A 17,199-nucleotide genomic window follows, 5' to 3' on the forward strand; every position below is an offset into this window, starting at 1 on the left:
TAGGCTGACCACTGCCCCCCCTCACCTCGGCCCTTCTGCCCCTGCCCAGTCTTGGGACATAGAAAAGCAGGATGCAGAGTTAAGTAAAGGCATTTCAACTTCAGACCCAAAATCCAAATGTGAAGAATTCTGCAAAAACATCTGGAAGCATCTCCCCCCTCCCCCCTCCCCCTGCACACTCTCAGATCTTACTCCAGTTTCTGAATCATCAGAAACAAATTAGCCATACATGGGCCAATGTCTGTCTTCTGCCAGACCACAGTAAGGCCATGAGCTGGAACATAGCAAAGTTTCAACCCCAATTGCAAAACAACAGATGACAGAGAAGGAGAGAAAGGCACACCTGGACCCCTTGAAAACCAGCTCCCCAGTTCCACCCCCAGCACACACAGTCTCTCAAGAGGAGGTCCTGTCCTCTGCAACATCTGGAGGCAAAGGGGACACTGCAACATCTGCACCCTCTGACAGAGTTCAAGCAATGAGTTGACGATTCTCAACTAAAACCCAGGTGGCAGTCAGAGCATTGCACCCTCCCCCCCCCCCCAACTCCATTCCTTACCTGCCAGGGGCCTGTGGCTCGCAGGTTCCTGTTCTGGCTGGATGGGGAGAAGCGATTTAGCCCTGGAGGAGGCTCCGGTCCATGGACAGACAGACAAGAGGAGGATGAGGAGTGGCGGTACTAAAGGCCGCATGTCTCCAAGGGGGGGGGGGATCTTAACACAGAGGAAAGAGATGCGGGGTGGGGGGGACTGTAGGGAGGGGAGAGAGACCCTAGGGAGAAAAGACACAGAGGACAGAGATGTCCAAGGGGGGGGGGAACCCGAGGGAGAAAAAACACAGAAGAAACAGATGTCCAAGGAGGGGGGGGGGAACCCGAGGGAGGAAAGACACAGAGGACAGAGATGCCAGGGAGGAGAGAAAGGGGGAAGGGAGATGAGAAAAGTACCAAAGAAATAGGGCGAGAGAAGGAGGATCCCAGGGGAAGGTTCGTCCTCAAGTCAGGACAGCGGGTCTGAATCTGGCGCCGGTGGCGGTTCGCAGTCTCTTCTGATGCCCAGGTCCAGGGAACGGGATTTATAGCCGCCCCCGGTGCAGAAGGCAAACAGCTCCCCGCCCCCAGGGCTGAGTCTTTCCCAGCGGGGTGGGCTCGGAGGGGGGCAGCAGCAGCCCAAACCACTTTCCCTTTCTAGCCCAGCTCCCCCCCTTACCCGACAGGGGGGGGGGTGGCTGAGTTGGTGGTGTAATAACGATGATGAAGGGACAGAAGCTTTTTCGTTTACCCACTTTGCTGGTGATTTGTGAAGTGTGTGTAAAAAGCTTTTGTGAGCACAGAGCCAAGATCGGCCCCGAAAAGGCAACAGGGAGCTCAGGAGAAAGCCAGACTAGGCTCAGTTGCACGTGCAAATTCAACCACGAATTGGCCCCAGTCCCTGTGTAACTTTCCTTAGTAGCTGGCTCAGATCTCAAAGGCACAGTTTCAAGACTCATGGGTGGGGTGGGGGTGTAGTACCCCTTTGTCCACTTGGTCTGCCTTGACCAGATTGTAAGCTCATTTGAGCAGGGACTGTGTTTTGGTGAATAGCGCTGGTAGCTCTAAAGAAATGGTAAGTAGTAGTAGTATGTTTATGGGAGGAGCTTGGGTGGTTGGGGGCATGTCAGACGCAGGGCCCCCCGCCCCGCCCCACCCCACCATGCACCCAGGCAGAAACAGGAAGCTGCGTCAGAGGGAAGCACTGGGCAAGCAGCACCACAGTTCCCGTTGCCTTTCTTACCCGCGTTGCTTGCTTGTCTTACTTTCCGTTGCCAATCGATGCTGGAGGGGCCCATCACCTTTTGGAAAAAACAATGTTGATGCCCCCCCTGACCATTTTGGGCCTATTGGTTAATCTCGCCCTGGTCAGACGCTTAGACACAGGTTACAGATGGCGCCAGCGCTGCCATCTGATGTTAGGGATTATATATTTAGCGCTCAGTCGGCATCATTCTGGCTCCTACATTTCAGTGTCATTTCTTGAAATTCTCCCATCCTGTAGGGCTATAGAATAAAGGGTATCGTAGAAAAGCATCGATGCTCTCATTTGAATTCATTTGAGGCTTCAGTTCCCTCATTCATTTGGGCTTTTTACTACTGTTATGCTGTTAACAAAATTGCAGTTAATAAATCCCAATCAATAAATAAACAAAGTGCTTTTATAGAAGAGGCTTAAACTGGGCAGCTCTTTGCCTTTTCGTGTACACGTTCTCATAACATTATCCACCTCTGGTGGTTGGGGCACCTGGCTCACATGCCACTGCGTCTTCCTGGACAGGTCACATAGAGCCTCAGACCCCAGAGATGTACCTCGAAGGGAAAAAAGACCCGTGTTCCACACTCAAATGATGGGCTTCAGTGTATGTTGCCATCCTTGTTTGTGGTAGATGATGTTTTTGATATTTGGTCATTTTACCTTTTATGTTAAACTACTTTTCCTGCTACATCCAGAAGCAATTGTTCCTAAATGTACCCCCTCCCCCCCCCCACACACACACACCTGAGCTACTATTGAAAAAGGTGTGAGCAAAATCCAAATAAGAATTGATTGCTCTTAACCATTAAACTGCTCCACTCGTGTAGTTGTGTAGTGGACAAAGCATTTCTCAGTAGACAAAAGAGAATGCATTTGGAAATGCTCCCAACCCTCAATATATCGATTCAATTTTCTACACCATTGAGCTCAGAACAGTTTATATGAATTTATTCAGCTACTCAAGCATTTTCCCCTGTCTGTCCTGGTGGGCTCACAATCTGGGGCAATGGGGGGATTCACTAAGCCCACTGATCGTCTCCGACCCGATTCACTAACCTTCCTCCCGATCCAATACGCGCATGCAAAGTATGAAGGCAGCGATTCACTAAACTCAAGAAGGAACACCACCGATTGGGCTGGCCCATCCAAAAACAAGCGACCGCTGAGGACCAGTTACTCACGTCTTTGGTGACTGTCCTGCTCTCTGCCTTCCCAACTCTCCTAGCTCGCTGAGTTATGCCAAAGAGGTTCCAAGTACCTGGCAAAACCCTAAATAGCAGCAACATTCCAGTCGGAAAATGGAGGGCGGGACTGGATATCGCAATAAAGATCAACGTATCTTTCCCCATATGTTATTTGACTGCCTGAAGATTAAATCATTTTGGCATCAAGTTTGGTCAACTATATAAAACATCTTAAATATCAAAACATTCATTTCATTCCCTTTAATTATCTTCCACTAGACTTAGCGGTACTTTATCATTACATTTTCCTCAGGTTAGAGGAGTTTAATTCCTCTTTTGTTTATGCTGTTATTACAATCTGGAATCATTTACCTGTTCAAATAAGGACTGGAGCTAGTTACATAAGGTTTCGTAAAAAAAATGAAAACTTTTTTTATATAATTTAGTGCAATTCTTATTATTTATTTAAAAAACTTATTATCCACTTATATCCTAAGTAAACAAACTCAATAATGGTCCAAGTTTATAGAACACTTTACATCACATTACAAAACCTACATCATAAAAGAGGGGGTGGGGTGGGGGGAAACCATCAATCAGCCTTGTTTCCTTTCTTCAACAAATTGTCCCATTCCAAGTAGACATAATCGAATCAGCTGAAAGTTGTGAGGAACACAATATAACTCCATGAAACATTCTGGGAGATTATCTTCCTATTTTTCCATAGACTTTAACCCTGTTGGTATAGTTTGATTCATAAATTGTGTATTAGATTAGATTTTAACAATTCATAAACCTCTTAGGATCCTGGAAAAATGCTAAGAACCTGAATGGCATTTTCTGGTGTGTCTGATACTCAAATTTGAATTAAAGGTTTAAGAAAAAAACAATCTATACCAGAAAATTAAACAAATCTGATCTCCAAAAGAACTCTATTTATCCAACATGTATTTTTTCCCCATAGAAACAAAACAAAACTATTTATATAATAATTATTTTCTTTGTATTTCAGTTTACTTTGTATATAATGAATATTTCTTTGTATTTCAGTTTACTTATGTTTCTGTTTAAATGCAAACTTTCGATGAAAACAAAAACAAAAACTGTGGATACAGATGTTCTGGAGATAATTTATTAAACACTGACATATAAAACCATGAAAATTCAATTTAAAAAGTACAATGATAAAAATCCACCCAGACCCTACACGGTCCGTGTTTCGGCAAACACGCCTTCCTCAGGGTCACATATAAAGAATTGGACTGAAAAGAGTCGATTGTCTTTAAACGTGTGAGCATTTTTTTTGCTACTTCAGCTTGTCTGCGGTGTTCTTTTCTCACACGTTTAAAGACAATAGACTGTTTTCAGTCCAATTCTTTATATGTGAGTTTGCAAACCATTGGACCTGAAACACGAACTGTGTAGGGTCCGGGTGGATTTTTATCATTGTACTTTTTAATTGAATTTTCATGGTTTTATATGTCAGTGTTTAATAAATTATCTCCAGAACATCTGTATCCACAGTTTTTGTTTTCATCTGTGGATTGTTTTTATTGGGGATCATCGGGTCTCCCCATTTTTCTTTGTTGTAAATGCAAACTTTACAATAAAATCATTTTTATTGATTTTTTTCCAGTTACAACAATAAGCAAGACAGAGAGGATTATAAAGGCAGCGCTGCAAATTAAAAATATGATAATAATTAATATGAACAGCTGGTTATTAACTTGGTAAGTTTCTGAATCTGAGCATTGTCAGATTCTTATTTGTACAGGGAAAAACATTGCCAAGAAGATATTTCATATTTATAAATTCCACTAAAATTGACTGAATAATCTAGAAGCTGTTTTCCAAGTAACTGTATATCATTCATATGGACACAGCAATTAATAAATCAAAGAGACTCTTTTGTTACTTATTCTCAGGGATCGAAAAAAGATCCATTAAAAGATAATTGTAAGTCTGTTTTAAAGATCTTCTGGATTTCTTTCCAAATTAAGACCAAAAAGAAGGCAAGGGACATTCATAAATCCTTCGAATGAAAGATTCAATATGTACTTATACATCACAGTGCCGACCCTTATTTCATTCAAATAATCCTGTTCTCCACATTTTTTGTAGCATCCCATATACTGGTGTGCAAAAAAGGTAGAGATAAGTCACTTTCATTGATCAGGGGCCGCTGAAAAGTTCTCATCCCAAGCAAGACGAGAATGATGTGGAGCCAAGAAATTTACAAGTTATTTCACACTTTTCTTGACACTTTCATTTCATAGCATTGAAACAAAAAGTGTCAAGAAAAGTGTGGGATAAGTTTCATGGCTCCACATCATTCTCTTCTTGATTGGGCTGAGAACTTTCAGCGGCCCTTCCTAATGTGATGTCATAATGCCTCATTCCACCAATGCCTTAGAGCCAACCTCATCGGTGATGTCACAGTGGCTTGGTTTCCCTATACTTTTGCCCATTTGCTAGATGCATTTGCCTCACTGAAACAAAGTATCAAGAGAAGTGTGGAATCACTTGTAAGTTTCATGGCTCCACATTCTCTTGCTTGGGCTGAGAACTTTTCAGCGCCCCCTCGTAAAATTGTTGCCATCGAATCTTGACATCAGTAAGTGGTGCATCTTTTAGCCATACTTTTTCTAAAACCTTGATGACTTTCTAATGATGTAAATTCAAAAGTTTCTAGCTTTTAGATGCAATGTGACGTTCAGCTAGGCTGTGTTTATAAAAGTGATGAAAATCTGGCTCTTCTGGATCTTTAATACCTAATATGAGCAGAGCAGAGCTGAATCCAAAAGTGATTTTGAGAAGGGGACAAGATATAGTGAGTCTGAAAGTCCGGAAGAGAGATCAATTGTTCTGCTAAGGTGATATGTGCTAAAGCCCATATTCCATTTGTCTGCCGTATCATACATAGCCATTTACCTAATAATGGAAAAGCTTGCAGAGCTGCTCTTTTGAAAGCAGCTGGTTTCATATTAGCCATGGTAGTCTCTAAAGTAATAGGGATTGGATGTGTGAGATCCTGCTCCAATTGGTTCATATATCATCTTTGTTTTTTGAAACCCACACCGATTTTGGGATGCACAGAATATAAATGTTTAAAAACGATGATTTCTGTTGATATCCAATACACCACATGGAAGGATCGTGCCACTGAGTTGGTCATTGACTCATGGCAACACGGACAGTGAGGAATCCGCCCTGTGATATTTAATACATCATATAGTGTGATTTTATGAAAAAGCAACATGATATAGATGAAAGTCTGTGAATTTCAAGCTTTTAGGGGGGAATTCTATAATCAATGCTATTATTGGTGGACATCTAAGAAGCAGCTGCCAAGAGTGTGTCAATCATGAACTGGTGCCTTAAATGTAGGCCAGCATTTTAGAAGCCTGTATTTAAGGAGGTGGTGGAAGCACCTAGGGATGGCTAAGGTGCAGCCACACCCACGTTGGTCTTCATAGAAACATAGAAAAAAGCAGCAGAAAAGGGCTATAGCCCACCAAGTCTGCCCATTCCAAGTATCCCCTCCGCTGAATTTACTCCCTTAAAGATCACACTCTTTAGTGCTTCTGTAAGCATGACACTGGCACAGTAAATGAAGACACCATTCATGCCTCCATTTTTTTTTTTTTTTTAGAAAACATGCTTCTGGATTGGTTGGTTAGTAGGGCGCCCTACTGCCAGCTAGAATTTCCCCCCCTAAAGCAGTGGTTCCCAACCCTGTCCTGGAGGACCACCAGGCCAGTTGTATTTTTTGGGATAGCCCTAATGAATATGCATGAAAGAGATTTGCATATAATGGAGGTGACAGGCATGCAAATCTGCCCCATGCATATTCATCAGGGCTATCCTAAAAACCCGACTGGCCTGGTGGTCCTCCAGGACAGGGTTGGGAACCACTGCCCTAAAGTATAAGGCAAGCTATATTTCTAAGCCACTGGCTTCCAAGAATGAGAACATAAGACTAGCCTTAGTGGGTCAGACCAATGGTCCATCAAGCCCAGTAGCCAATCCAGGTCACTAATACCTGACCAAAACCCAAGGTGTAGCAATACTCAAATTTCACTCCAGCTTACAACTACCTTTGCTGTAGTGTAGTGGTTTCAAACTCACGGCCCGGGGGCCACATGCGACCCATCAGGTACTATTTTGAGGCCCTCGGTATGTTTATCATAATCATAAAAGTAAAATAAAACCGTTTCTTGATCATATGTCTCTTTAGCTATAAATGACAATATTATTATTAAGACTTAACTTAAAGGAAAGATTTATAAACTATAAAGAGTTTTACCTCATGCAAAATTGTCATTTCTTTAATGACATTAACTATTTTTTCTAAGGCCCTTCAAGTACCTACAAATCCAAAATGTGGCCCTGCAAAGGGTTTGTCTTTGAGACCACTGCTGTAGTTACTGCTTCCAAGATTCCAGCTCCTCAAATTCCACTCCAGGTTACACCTACCTTTGCTGCAATGGTTATTGCTTCCAAGACTCCAACTCCTCGAATTCCACTCCAGGTTACACCTACCTTTAAAGTAATGGTTGCTACTTTTAAAACTCCAACTCATCATATTCCTGTCCAGAGTCTACAATTACATTTGCTTCAGTGCAAAAGGGATAGGAGACTATTCCTGGCCCATTGAAATCCTATAGAAGTGCCAAAGAACTTTGGCTGTTTCTATGGTGGTGATGATGGGGAGGGGACAAAGATAAATTGCATAATATTGGTGCTGAGGGAGGGGTTCAATAGAGGTCTGGGGTATGGATTGTCATTGGGGGTTTGAGTTATAATCAGAGGGGTGGGATGGTTTGTTACATGCTGTTTTTTGGGGCGGAGGACAGTAGCTGTAGTTACCTTTTAATTAATAAAATTTATAGAAACAAAGAAGAATTCATAAAAATAAAATGAAAAACCAACAAAAGCAGAAAATGACACAGGAAACTAAACATAGAAACATGATGGCAGATAAAGGCCAAATGGCCCATCTAGTCTGCCCATCCGCAGTAACCATTATCTCTTTCTCTCTCTGAGAGATCCCACGTGCCTATCTCAGGCCCTTTTGAATTCAGACAGTCTCTGTCTCCACCACCTCTTCAGGGAGACTGTTCCACACATCTACCACCCTTTCTATAAAAAAGTATTTCTTTAGATTACTCCGGAGCTTATCACCTCTTAACTTCATCCTCTGCCCTCTCATTCCAGAGCTTCCTTTCAAATGAAAGAGACTCAACTCGTGCACATTTACATTACGTAGGTATTTAAACATCTCTATCGTATCTCCCCTCTCCTGCCTTTCCTCCAAAGTATACAGATTGAGATCTTTAAGTCTGTCCCATACGCCTTATGATGAAGACCACCCACCATTTTAGTAGCCTTCCTCTGGACCGACTCCATCCTTTTTAAATCTTTTTGAAGGTGCGACCTCCAGAATTGTACACAATATTCTACATGAAACCTCACCAGAGTCTTCTACAGGGGCATCAATACCTCCTTTTTCCTACTGTCCATACCTCACCCTATCCAACTTAGCATCCTTTTAGCTTTCGCCGTCACCTTTTCAACCTGTTTGGCCACTTTAAGATCATCACATACAATCACACCCAAGTTCTGCTCTTCTGTCGTGCACATAAGTTCTTCACCCCCCAAACTGTACCATTCCCTCGGGTTTTTGCAGCCCAAATGCATGACCTTACATTTCTTAGCATTAAATTTTAGCTGCTACGTTTCAGACCATTCTTCAAGCTTTACCAGGTCTTTCTTCATATTATTCACACCATCCGGCATGTCTACTCTATTGCAGATTTTGGCATCATCCGCAAAGAGGTAAATCTTACCCAAAACCCTTCAGCAATATCGTTAATAAAAATGTTAAAAAGAACAGGCCCAAGAACAGAACCTTGAGGCACACCACTTGTATCATATCTTTCCTCAGAGTGATCTCCATTGATCACTTCCCTCTGTCACCTTCCACTCAAGCAGTTCTTGACCCAGCCCATCCCTTTGGGACCCATCCCGAGAGCACTCAGTTTATTTATCAGACATCTGTGTGGAACACGGAATAAAAGGCTTTGCTAAAATCTAAATACACCACATATAGCGAACTCCCTCTGTCCAATTCTCTGGTCACCCAGTCAAAGAAATTGATCAGATTTGTCTGACAAGATCTCCCTCTAGTGAATCCAAGTTGCCTCCGGTTCTGTAATCCACAGGATTCCCAAAACTTCACAATTCTCTGTTTTAAAAGCGTTTCAATTATTTTCTTACCACAGAAGTCAGACTTACTGGCCTGTAATTCTCTAGACTGGACTACTGCAACTCCATCTATATAAGCCTAACTAAGAAAAACCTCCATAGACTTCAACTAATTCAGAACGCCGCAGCCAAGCTTATTTTCGCAAAAGGCAAGTTCGACCACGTTTCCCCACTCCTCTCCAAGCTTCACTGGCTCCCAGTTTACTCCAGAGTCCTCTATAAATGTGCCTGCATAGCCTTCAAGATTCTACATGGCGTCCTCCCTCCCATTATCCCACTCTTCTGGAATTCCTCAAACCCGCTCTCGACTAGATCCTCCCAAAAACTGAAACTATCTTTCCCTTCCATAAAAGGTATATCCCGCGCAGGAAAACTTGGAACATCCCTCCCCTTTAGAACCACGGAACTCTGGAACAATCTTTCATCCCCGCTCAGAAATTCTAGCTCCTTCCAATCCTTCCGCAAACACTTGAAAACTTGGCTCTTTTCAAAAATCTAATCACCTCCCGTGCTCTAGTATCCTGTCCCCCTCTATCTCCTCAGTCCCTCTCCTATACCCTTTCTTTGTAGTTCCTTTCCTTTCAAACTCTGTAAACCGTGCCGAGCTCTGCGCACGCGGAGATGGTGCGGTATACAAACCTAAGGTTTAGTTTAGTTTAGTTTAGTTTACTTCTTCCTTACTTCCACTTTTGTGGAGAGGGACCACATCCGCCCATCGCTACTCCTCTGGTACCACTCCCGACTCTTTTTTTTTTTTTTTTTTTGATCTACAGTCTGGGAACCTTTGCTGTAGCTTAATTTAGTTATTTCTGAAACAACCAGCTTTGCTCCAGACAATCGATAGATAATTGAGAATTGAGTTTACTTTTTATATCTGGCATTGACTTGAAAAGTGTGAGTGGGTTATCAGTAATTCAGATGGATAGTTATTACTTTTTATTTTTTTTTATATACTAGCCAGATGCTGTTGAGATGGTTTGCATTCATGTATATGAGGCATTTTTTGTCCCTGGTGGCAAGATCAGAAGATCCCAAAATGAGAAGGAGCTGTAGCGGAATTTGGACTGGGTTTCCCTGATCCTCAGCCAATCGCTCCAAACATTTGGTTGTTATTTTATAATGAGGAGGTAAATTTAATGTATGTATACTGTATTCTAATTAATTTTGCTATACTGATTGATCAGTTAAACTGCTTTATTATCTCCTTGGGGTTTTCAGAATGTAAGGCCAGTATCGAATGTGAGAAAAGAAAGACATACAGATACATCCTGTTTAGAGAAAGGTTTATGGCAGTTTGCAAAGGAACATCTAATGCTACTTGCTGGGGGGGGGGGGAGGGACTCAGGGGGCCAGTCTGGGAGTAAAGCCACACAAGTAGTGAAGAATGAGGCAAATATTTGCAGCTAAACTTCACAGGTTCACAAGACCATGAAAAGGCATTTCCCACCTTCTGACCCTGCCTCCTCCATCTCTCTCACATGCAGTATTATACATTATAACTGCTCCTGAATGCAACAATGCAAAGCCCCGTTGGTTTGCGCTCTCCACACGAGAGTCCAGACTTCACATTCTGAGAAACTAAGATCTCCATTATATCCTTGCGTAGAAGTGACATTCATCCCTGCCATGGTTTCTGCAAAACTTAAGCCTTGAGGTGAGCCAAGATGATAAAAGGGATGGAACTCCTCTCGTATTAGGAAAGACTAAAAAGGTTCAGACTCTTCAGCCTGGAAAAGAGACAACTGAAAGGAGATATGATTGAAGTCTACAAAATCCTGAGTGGTGTAGAATGGATACAAGTAGATCCATTTTTTTCCTGGAGGAAAAGTCTATGGTCTGTTATTGAGACAGACATGGGGGAAGCCAAATAGATATAACAGATAATTCATGTTTGTTTCATCAGCTATCCTTCAGAGCAAAGTCTTCTTCCATTCCTGTTGTAGCAATATTGATTGATGCTGAAAAAGCCTTTGACAGAGTGGAGTGGGATTTCCTCTTCCAATCTTTGTACGGGTTCAATGCACCAGAAACCTTCATCAGAAAAGTGGAAACGTTATATAGAAATCCTATAGTATGCATTTTGGTGAACAATACTCTTTCTGAACAAATTTTTATTTCCAGAGGGTTGTCTCTTTTCCCCTTTACTCTTCAATATTGTTTTAGAATCACTTTTAATAGCATTCTGCAGTTCCTCAAACATTTATGGTCTAAAATTACAAGATTTAGAAATTAAAGTCTCTGCGTATGTAGATGATGTAATGATATGACCATGATAAATCTTTTCAAACAAACGAGACTGTGGAAAATCAATGTCCTCGGACCTTCAGATGTAATTGTTTTCAATATATCCCTGATAATAACAAAAATACCTAAAAATACTGTCCACATTAGTCATAAAGGACTCAACAGGGATAGATACACTGACATGATTCACATACAGCTAAGTACTTTTTAGTACATAACTATTAAGTGAATGACTAAAAAGTAAATTAAAATTGATCCAGTGACAAGTTGGAGCATAAAGCCATTTACTATGAGATATATTTGAATATGTGGTGGCTCCGCTGAGGATCTGGGAGACTGGTATATGCAGTAATAAGGAGTGGAATGAATGCTGATTACATCAAGCACTTCCAAGTGGTGTTTTCAATTCTGTCCTTATTCAAGTCTATTATCTAAGAATTAGTGCCACCATTAAGAACATAAGAATAGCCTTACTGGGTCAGACCAATGGTCAATCAAGCTCAGTAACCCGTTCTCACGGTGGCCAATCCAGGTCACTAACAGCTGACTAAAACCCAAGGAGTAGCAATATTCCATGTTACCGATCCAGGGCAAGAAATGGCTTCCCTCATGTTTTTCTCAATAACAGACTATGGACTTTTCCTCCAGGAAATTGTCCAAACCTTTCTTAAAACAAGCTATGCTATCCGCTCCTGTTGTGTAAGGAAATACTAAAGAGGTTAGGGTTCTTCGCCGTGGAAAAGAGACTGTTGAGGGGAGATATGATTGACATCTCCAAAATCCTGAGTGGTATAGAATGTGTAGTACTTGAGGGGGTCCAGAGGAGAGCAACTAAACTGGTAAATGGTATGGAAAACTTTTCATACGCTGACAGGTTGAAAATGCTGGGGCTGTTCTCACTGGAAAAGCGGAGACTTAGAGGAGACATGATAGAAACCTTCAAAATCCTGAGGGGCATAGAGAAGGTGGACAGGGACAGATTCTTCAGACTGTGGGGAACCACAAGTACAAGGGATCCCTCGGAGAAATTGAGAGGGGACAGGTTTAGAACAAATGCGAGGAAGTTCTTTTTTACCCAGAGGGTGGTGGACACATGGAACGCGCTTCCGGAGGTTGTGATAGGCCAGAGCACACTACAGGGTTTTAAGGAAGGTTTAGATAGGTTCCTAAAGGATGAGGGGATTGAGGGGTACAGATAGATGTAGAGGTAGGTTACAGAAATGGTCAGGAACCACTTCACAGGTCACAGACCTGATGGGCCGCCGCGGGAGCGGACCGCTGGGCATGATGGACCTCTGGTCTGACCCAGTGGTGGCAACTTCTTATGTTCTTATGTGTACAAGTAGATCAAGATTTTACTCCATCAAAAATGAAAAGACTGGGGGACATTCAAGAAGTTACAGCGAAATTTTTTTAAAACCAAAAGGAGGAAATATTTTTTCACTCTGAAAATAGTTAAACTTTGGAACGCATTGCCAGAGGATGTGATAAGAGGATGAATAATCGCCTCATCCACAACACCACAACCAGACATAGGAAAACTCACACCCCATTCTAATACCCCCCAATTAAGGAGGTCAAACGGAAAAAACTATATGATGGTCTCCTGGCCACTCAAGCAGCCAAACTAGACAACCAAATCGCCAATCTACTGACGGCATCCCTCGACTACAAGACTTTTAGAAAAGAAATAAAGACCATACTCTTCAAGAAAACTCTGAAAAAAGAAATAATACCGCAAGTCTCAAACTCCACCTCTCACTAACGCCAACTACCCCAAACAAATAACCTTACCCATTTCTTACTCTTTTTGAAAATGACCATTTTTGGGGGGGGGGGGGGGTTTGTAAGTTCTTGTTGTAACACATCTTGAATAATTCTTTTGTAATCCGCCTTGAACTGCAAGGTAATGGTGGAATCGAAATCCCTAATGTATTGTAATGTAGGTGGTTTTTTAAAGGTTTGGAGAAGGTCCTGGAGGAAAAGTCCATAGTGTGCTATTGAGACAAACAGAGGGGAAGCCACTGCTTGTCCTGGGATAGGTAGCCAGGCATTATGACTTGGATTGGCCACTGTGGAAACAGGAGACTGGACTGGACTATAAGGACCATTGGTCTGAACCAGTATGGCTATTCTTATGTACTATAATAAAACGCTAAGCACGCATGCGCACTCTTACCTGCGTGATCCGTGATCTGTAGGTCTGTGGCCAGCAGGAGTGCGTTTGCACGCATACAATGGTCCCTGTGGTCTTGCCAGCTCCCTTCCCCCATGACAGCGAGATCCCGGGAAAGAGCCTCCCCTCCGAGCAGGCACAGGAAAGGGGGGTGGGAAGGGGGGAAAGCGGGGAAAGGCTGCCCAATCTGCTTGAATAGTGTAGGCATGAAGGGAAGGGAAGGAGAAGTTAACTCAGCACCGCCACAGGTCTCCCCCACTCTGTGCGGGAGTAGCGGTGAGGCCAGGAGAAGGAGCGGATGAGGCACAATCACAGCATGAGGGAGACCGTGCAAAGGGAAATGCCAGGGGGTTGAAAAAGCGAAAGGTGGGACGGGAAGGGGAAAGGGAGGAAGTCTACAACGAAAAAAAAAGGACTTTATACAGAGGCGAGCGGAGGCTCTTCTGTAGCTTTAGCGGTGATCATGGCGACGGCTTCCGGTACAATCCTCCATCTTGAATTCAAATTGAGTGGAAAAAAAAACACCGCCTAACAGAGGGAACAAGGGCAGGAGGAAGAGTAGTCTCTAGCACCCGTTAATGTAACGGGCTAAAACACTAGTCTTTTTATATTCTGATTAGCACAGAAGATGCCCCATCTTTGCCCCTAAACCTGCTCCATTTCATCTATTAGCTTGTGGGTAGCACATGCAAATGCAAAAATGACCATACCATAGAGTTTCTTATACCTTGGAAGTGTCAGGAATCTTACAATAAGATTAAAGAATATACATGGCAGTTATTGCACTCCTTGGTAAGGCTTTTTTGCTGCGCTAAGTGTGCGCTCGTGCTCAACCACAGCTTAACAGAAGTAACATAATATAAACAGGTCAAATTTTATTTGCTGTGTCAAAGGTAAGACCCAGATTCTATTTCAAAAGCTTAATCAGCGCCAATAACAAGCAATTAGAACCTCAAAATTGGTTAAATTAAAATTAATGGGGTGGTAGGCGCCTAGTCTGAGGCATCTATCAGAAAGGGGGCGTGGTTAGGGGGAAGATCATGGGCGGAGCTTGGGCATGTTTTGCATGTAGGTGCCTAAGGTAGACAAAGGTCAAGAAAAGCCTGGCATAATTAGGGGGTGTCTACCCACGCCTAAGTCCACTTTAGACACCACTGGGCACGATTCTATAAATGGCGTCTAACTCATAATCGACATGTGCTATGCATCGCACTCCTTGGCCCCTATGATTTAGGCACCATTTATTGAATCAGGGTCTAAATGCTCCGAATGGTTGACAAAAGCATTCAAATATTCCAATATGCATAAAGAAATCTGAGAGGTCATTAACGAACAATCGTCACCTACCTGACATTTCAATATTTGTTAAATAACCAAGTTGAACCTCAACGAATCCCATAATTGTAAAGGAAAAGGACCCCTCAGATTTTTCAACAGAAGTGGGCTCTTTGGAACTTTACCCACTGGCATTACTACCTGCTCTTATCCATACACTTTCCTAACCCTGCGTGGAGGAATGCACTGCTCAGCTCATATCAACTGCACCTGTCCCAATTTAGCTGCATAATCTGAAGGCCAATATTATATAAGTCTATACTTCATGCAAAACAGTGCTTTACCCATTTACAACTTTTGAACGCAGCCTAGTGCCTGCATGTAACTTATTGTCCAATGCTCTGATTTAGGGGGATAAGCAGGGCTCAATTCACCTTTCATTAACTCTGGATCTCTTGCAGGTGAACAGCTGTACTTTATGTGCTAGTTGGTTAGGTGCCATCGACTTGTGTTCAAGTCCTAGCAACAAATGAGTTACAGATCTAAAAAGAAATCGGCCCTTCAGCGTCATCCTCATGGTTCTTTTCAACATGTCCAGCCATCTGGTTGCAGGTTGCCCTCTTCACCTGGTTCCATTGATCTTACTATACATGATGTCCTTCTCCAATCTTTCTCTTCTGATGGTGTGACCAAATTAAGACAGTCATAACTTCATCATTTGGGCATCAAGTGACATAGCCAGCTTGATCTCTTCAGAATCGATTTGTTAGTTCTTCTGGTGGTCCACGGTATGCATAAAATCCTTTTTCAGCACCAAAGCTCAAATGAGTCAATCTTCTTTCTGTCTTGTTTCCATAGTGTCTAGCCTTTGCATCCATAACTGATCATTGAGAAAATGGGTGTGTGGACAAGACCGATCATCGTTTGGAGTGTTATTACCTTGCCTTTGAATACCTTGTCGAGAACCTTCATTGAAGAGCGATCAATTTCTTTCCTGCTAGTTGTTTCTGTGTTTATGAAAGAGCCTAGAAGATTTAAATCCTATACAACTTGTATTCTATCACCCTTAAGCTCAAAATCTTCATCATTTTCCATGTTCATGATCTTCGTCTTCTTTATGTTCAGTTCTAATTCCATGTTATGACTTTCGGCTTTGACATTTCTCAGCAGATACTGTATGTCTTCTTTGCTGCTGGTGATGAACGTTGCATCATCTGTATAGCGCAGGTTATTTGCATTTAGGCCACCGGGCCAATGTTCTTTTCCAAATTTGCTTTTCTGATGATAGCTTCACCATAAAGGATGAATAGGTAAGGTGATAAGATGTATCCTTGCCTGATGCCACATTTTATTGGAAACCAATCCGTGTTGCCATATTCAGTTCTCCCTGCAGCTTCTTGGTTTTCTTAGAGGCTCTTTATCAGCTGAGTTATATGTTTGGGTATTCCCATTTGTGCTAGAAATGTTATCATGATCCACACAGTCGAACGCTTTGCTGTAGTCGATGAAGCAAAAGTATAAGGGCTTTTGCTTTTGTTCCTCGACCTTTTCTGAAACCAGCATGAACTTTGGGTAGTTCTTGCTCTACATATAATTGTAGCCTTCGTTGCATTATTTTCAGCAATATTTTGCTGATGGGTGAAATTAATGCAATCATTCTGTAGTTGGCATCAACTTTCTTCAGGATAGGTATGAACAGTGATCTTCTCCACTCGGTTGGCCATGTTTCCTTCCAGATCTGTTGACACAGTCAAGTGAGGGCCAATATATCACAGTCTGAGCCTTTGATTAATTCAATTGGAATTCCATAAATACCAGGTGATTTGTTTTTCAATAAAGCTTTAATTGTTGCTATGACTTTTTCTTTTAAAATATCTGGTTCTTCTTTGGCATTAGTTTTCAATTTAATTTCCCCAATGTTATCCTTATTGCCTTTTTATATAAAATTTCTGTATATTCTTTCCATCTCTTTTTAATGCTTTCTGGATCATTCAATATCATTCCATTGGCTTCTTTAAACATCTCCAATCGAGGATGGAATTTCTGCCGCAATCTCTTAATCTCCTGATACACTAATCTGGTTTTTCCATTTACATGTTCTGATTCAATTTTCTGACAAATATCCTTGAGATATTGGCTTTTTGTCTTGCCGAACTTGACGTTGAAACACTCAGTTCATTTGTGATACTTTTTTCCTATCCGAAGTGATTTCTTGGCTTTCTTTTTCTTCTGGAGTGTTTTTTTAGCTTCATCACTAATTACAGTT

The 17,199-nt window shown here is 42.1% G+C and overlaps 1 protein-coding gene across 4 annotated transcripts in view; it reads right to left on the reverse strand.

The window, feature by feature from the left end:
* The window catches only part of CHRD (chordin), a 147,376-nt gene that overhangs the window by 61,968 nt on the left and 68,209 nt on the right, over positions 1-17,199 (reverse strand). For 3 of the 4 annotated variants that reach the window (XM_033959253.1, XM_033959254.1, XM_033959252.1), the window contains exon 1: positions 560-888. The exons of the other annotated variant lie outside the window; for it this stretch is intronic. In XM_033959253.1, the coding sequence (XP_033815144.1) occupies positions 560-692 (133 nt within the window). In that variant the 5' untranslated portion in view covers positions 693-888. Of the gene's footprint in view, positions 1-559; positions 889-17,199 lie in introns of those variants that run through there. 4 annotated transcript variants of the gene reach the window in all.

Source organism: Geotrypetes seraphini, chromosome 9, assembly GCF_902459505.1.
Source record: "Geotrypetes seraphini chromosome 9, aGeoSer1.1, whole genome shotgun sequence".
NCBI lineage: Eukaryota > Metazoa > Chordata > Amphibia > Gymnophiona > Dermophiidae > Geotrypetes > Geotrypetes seraphini.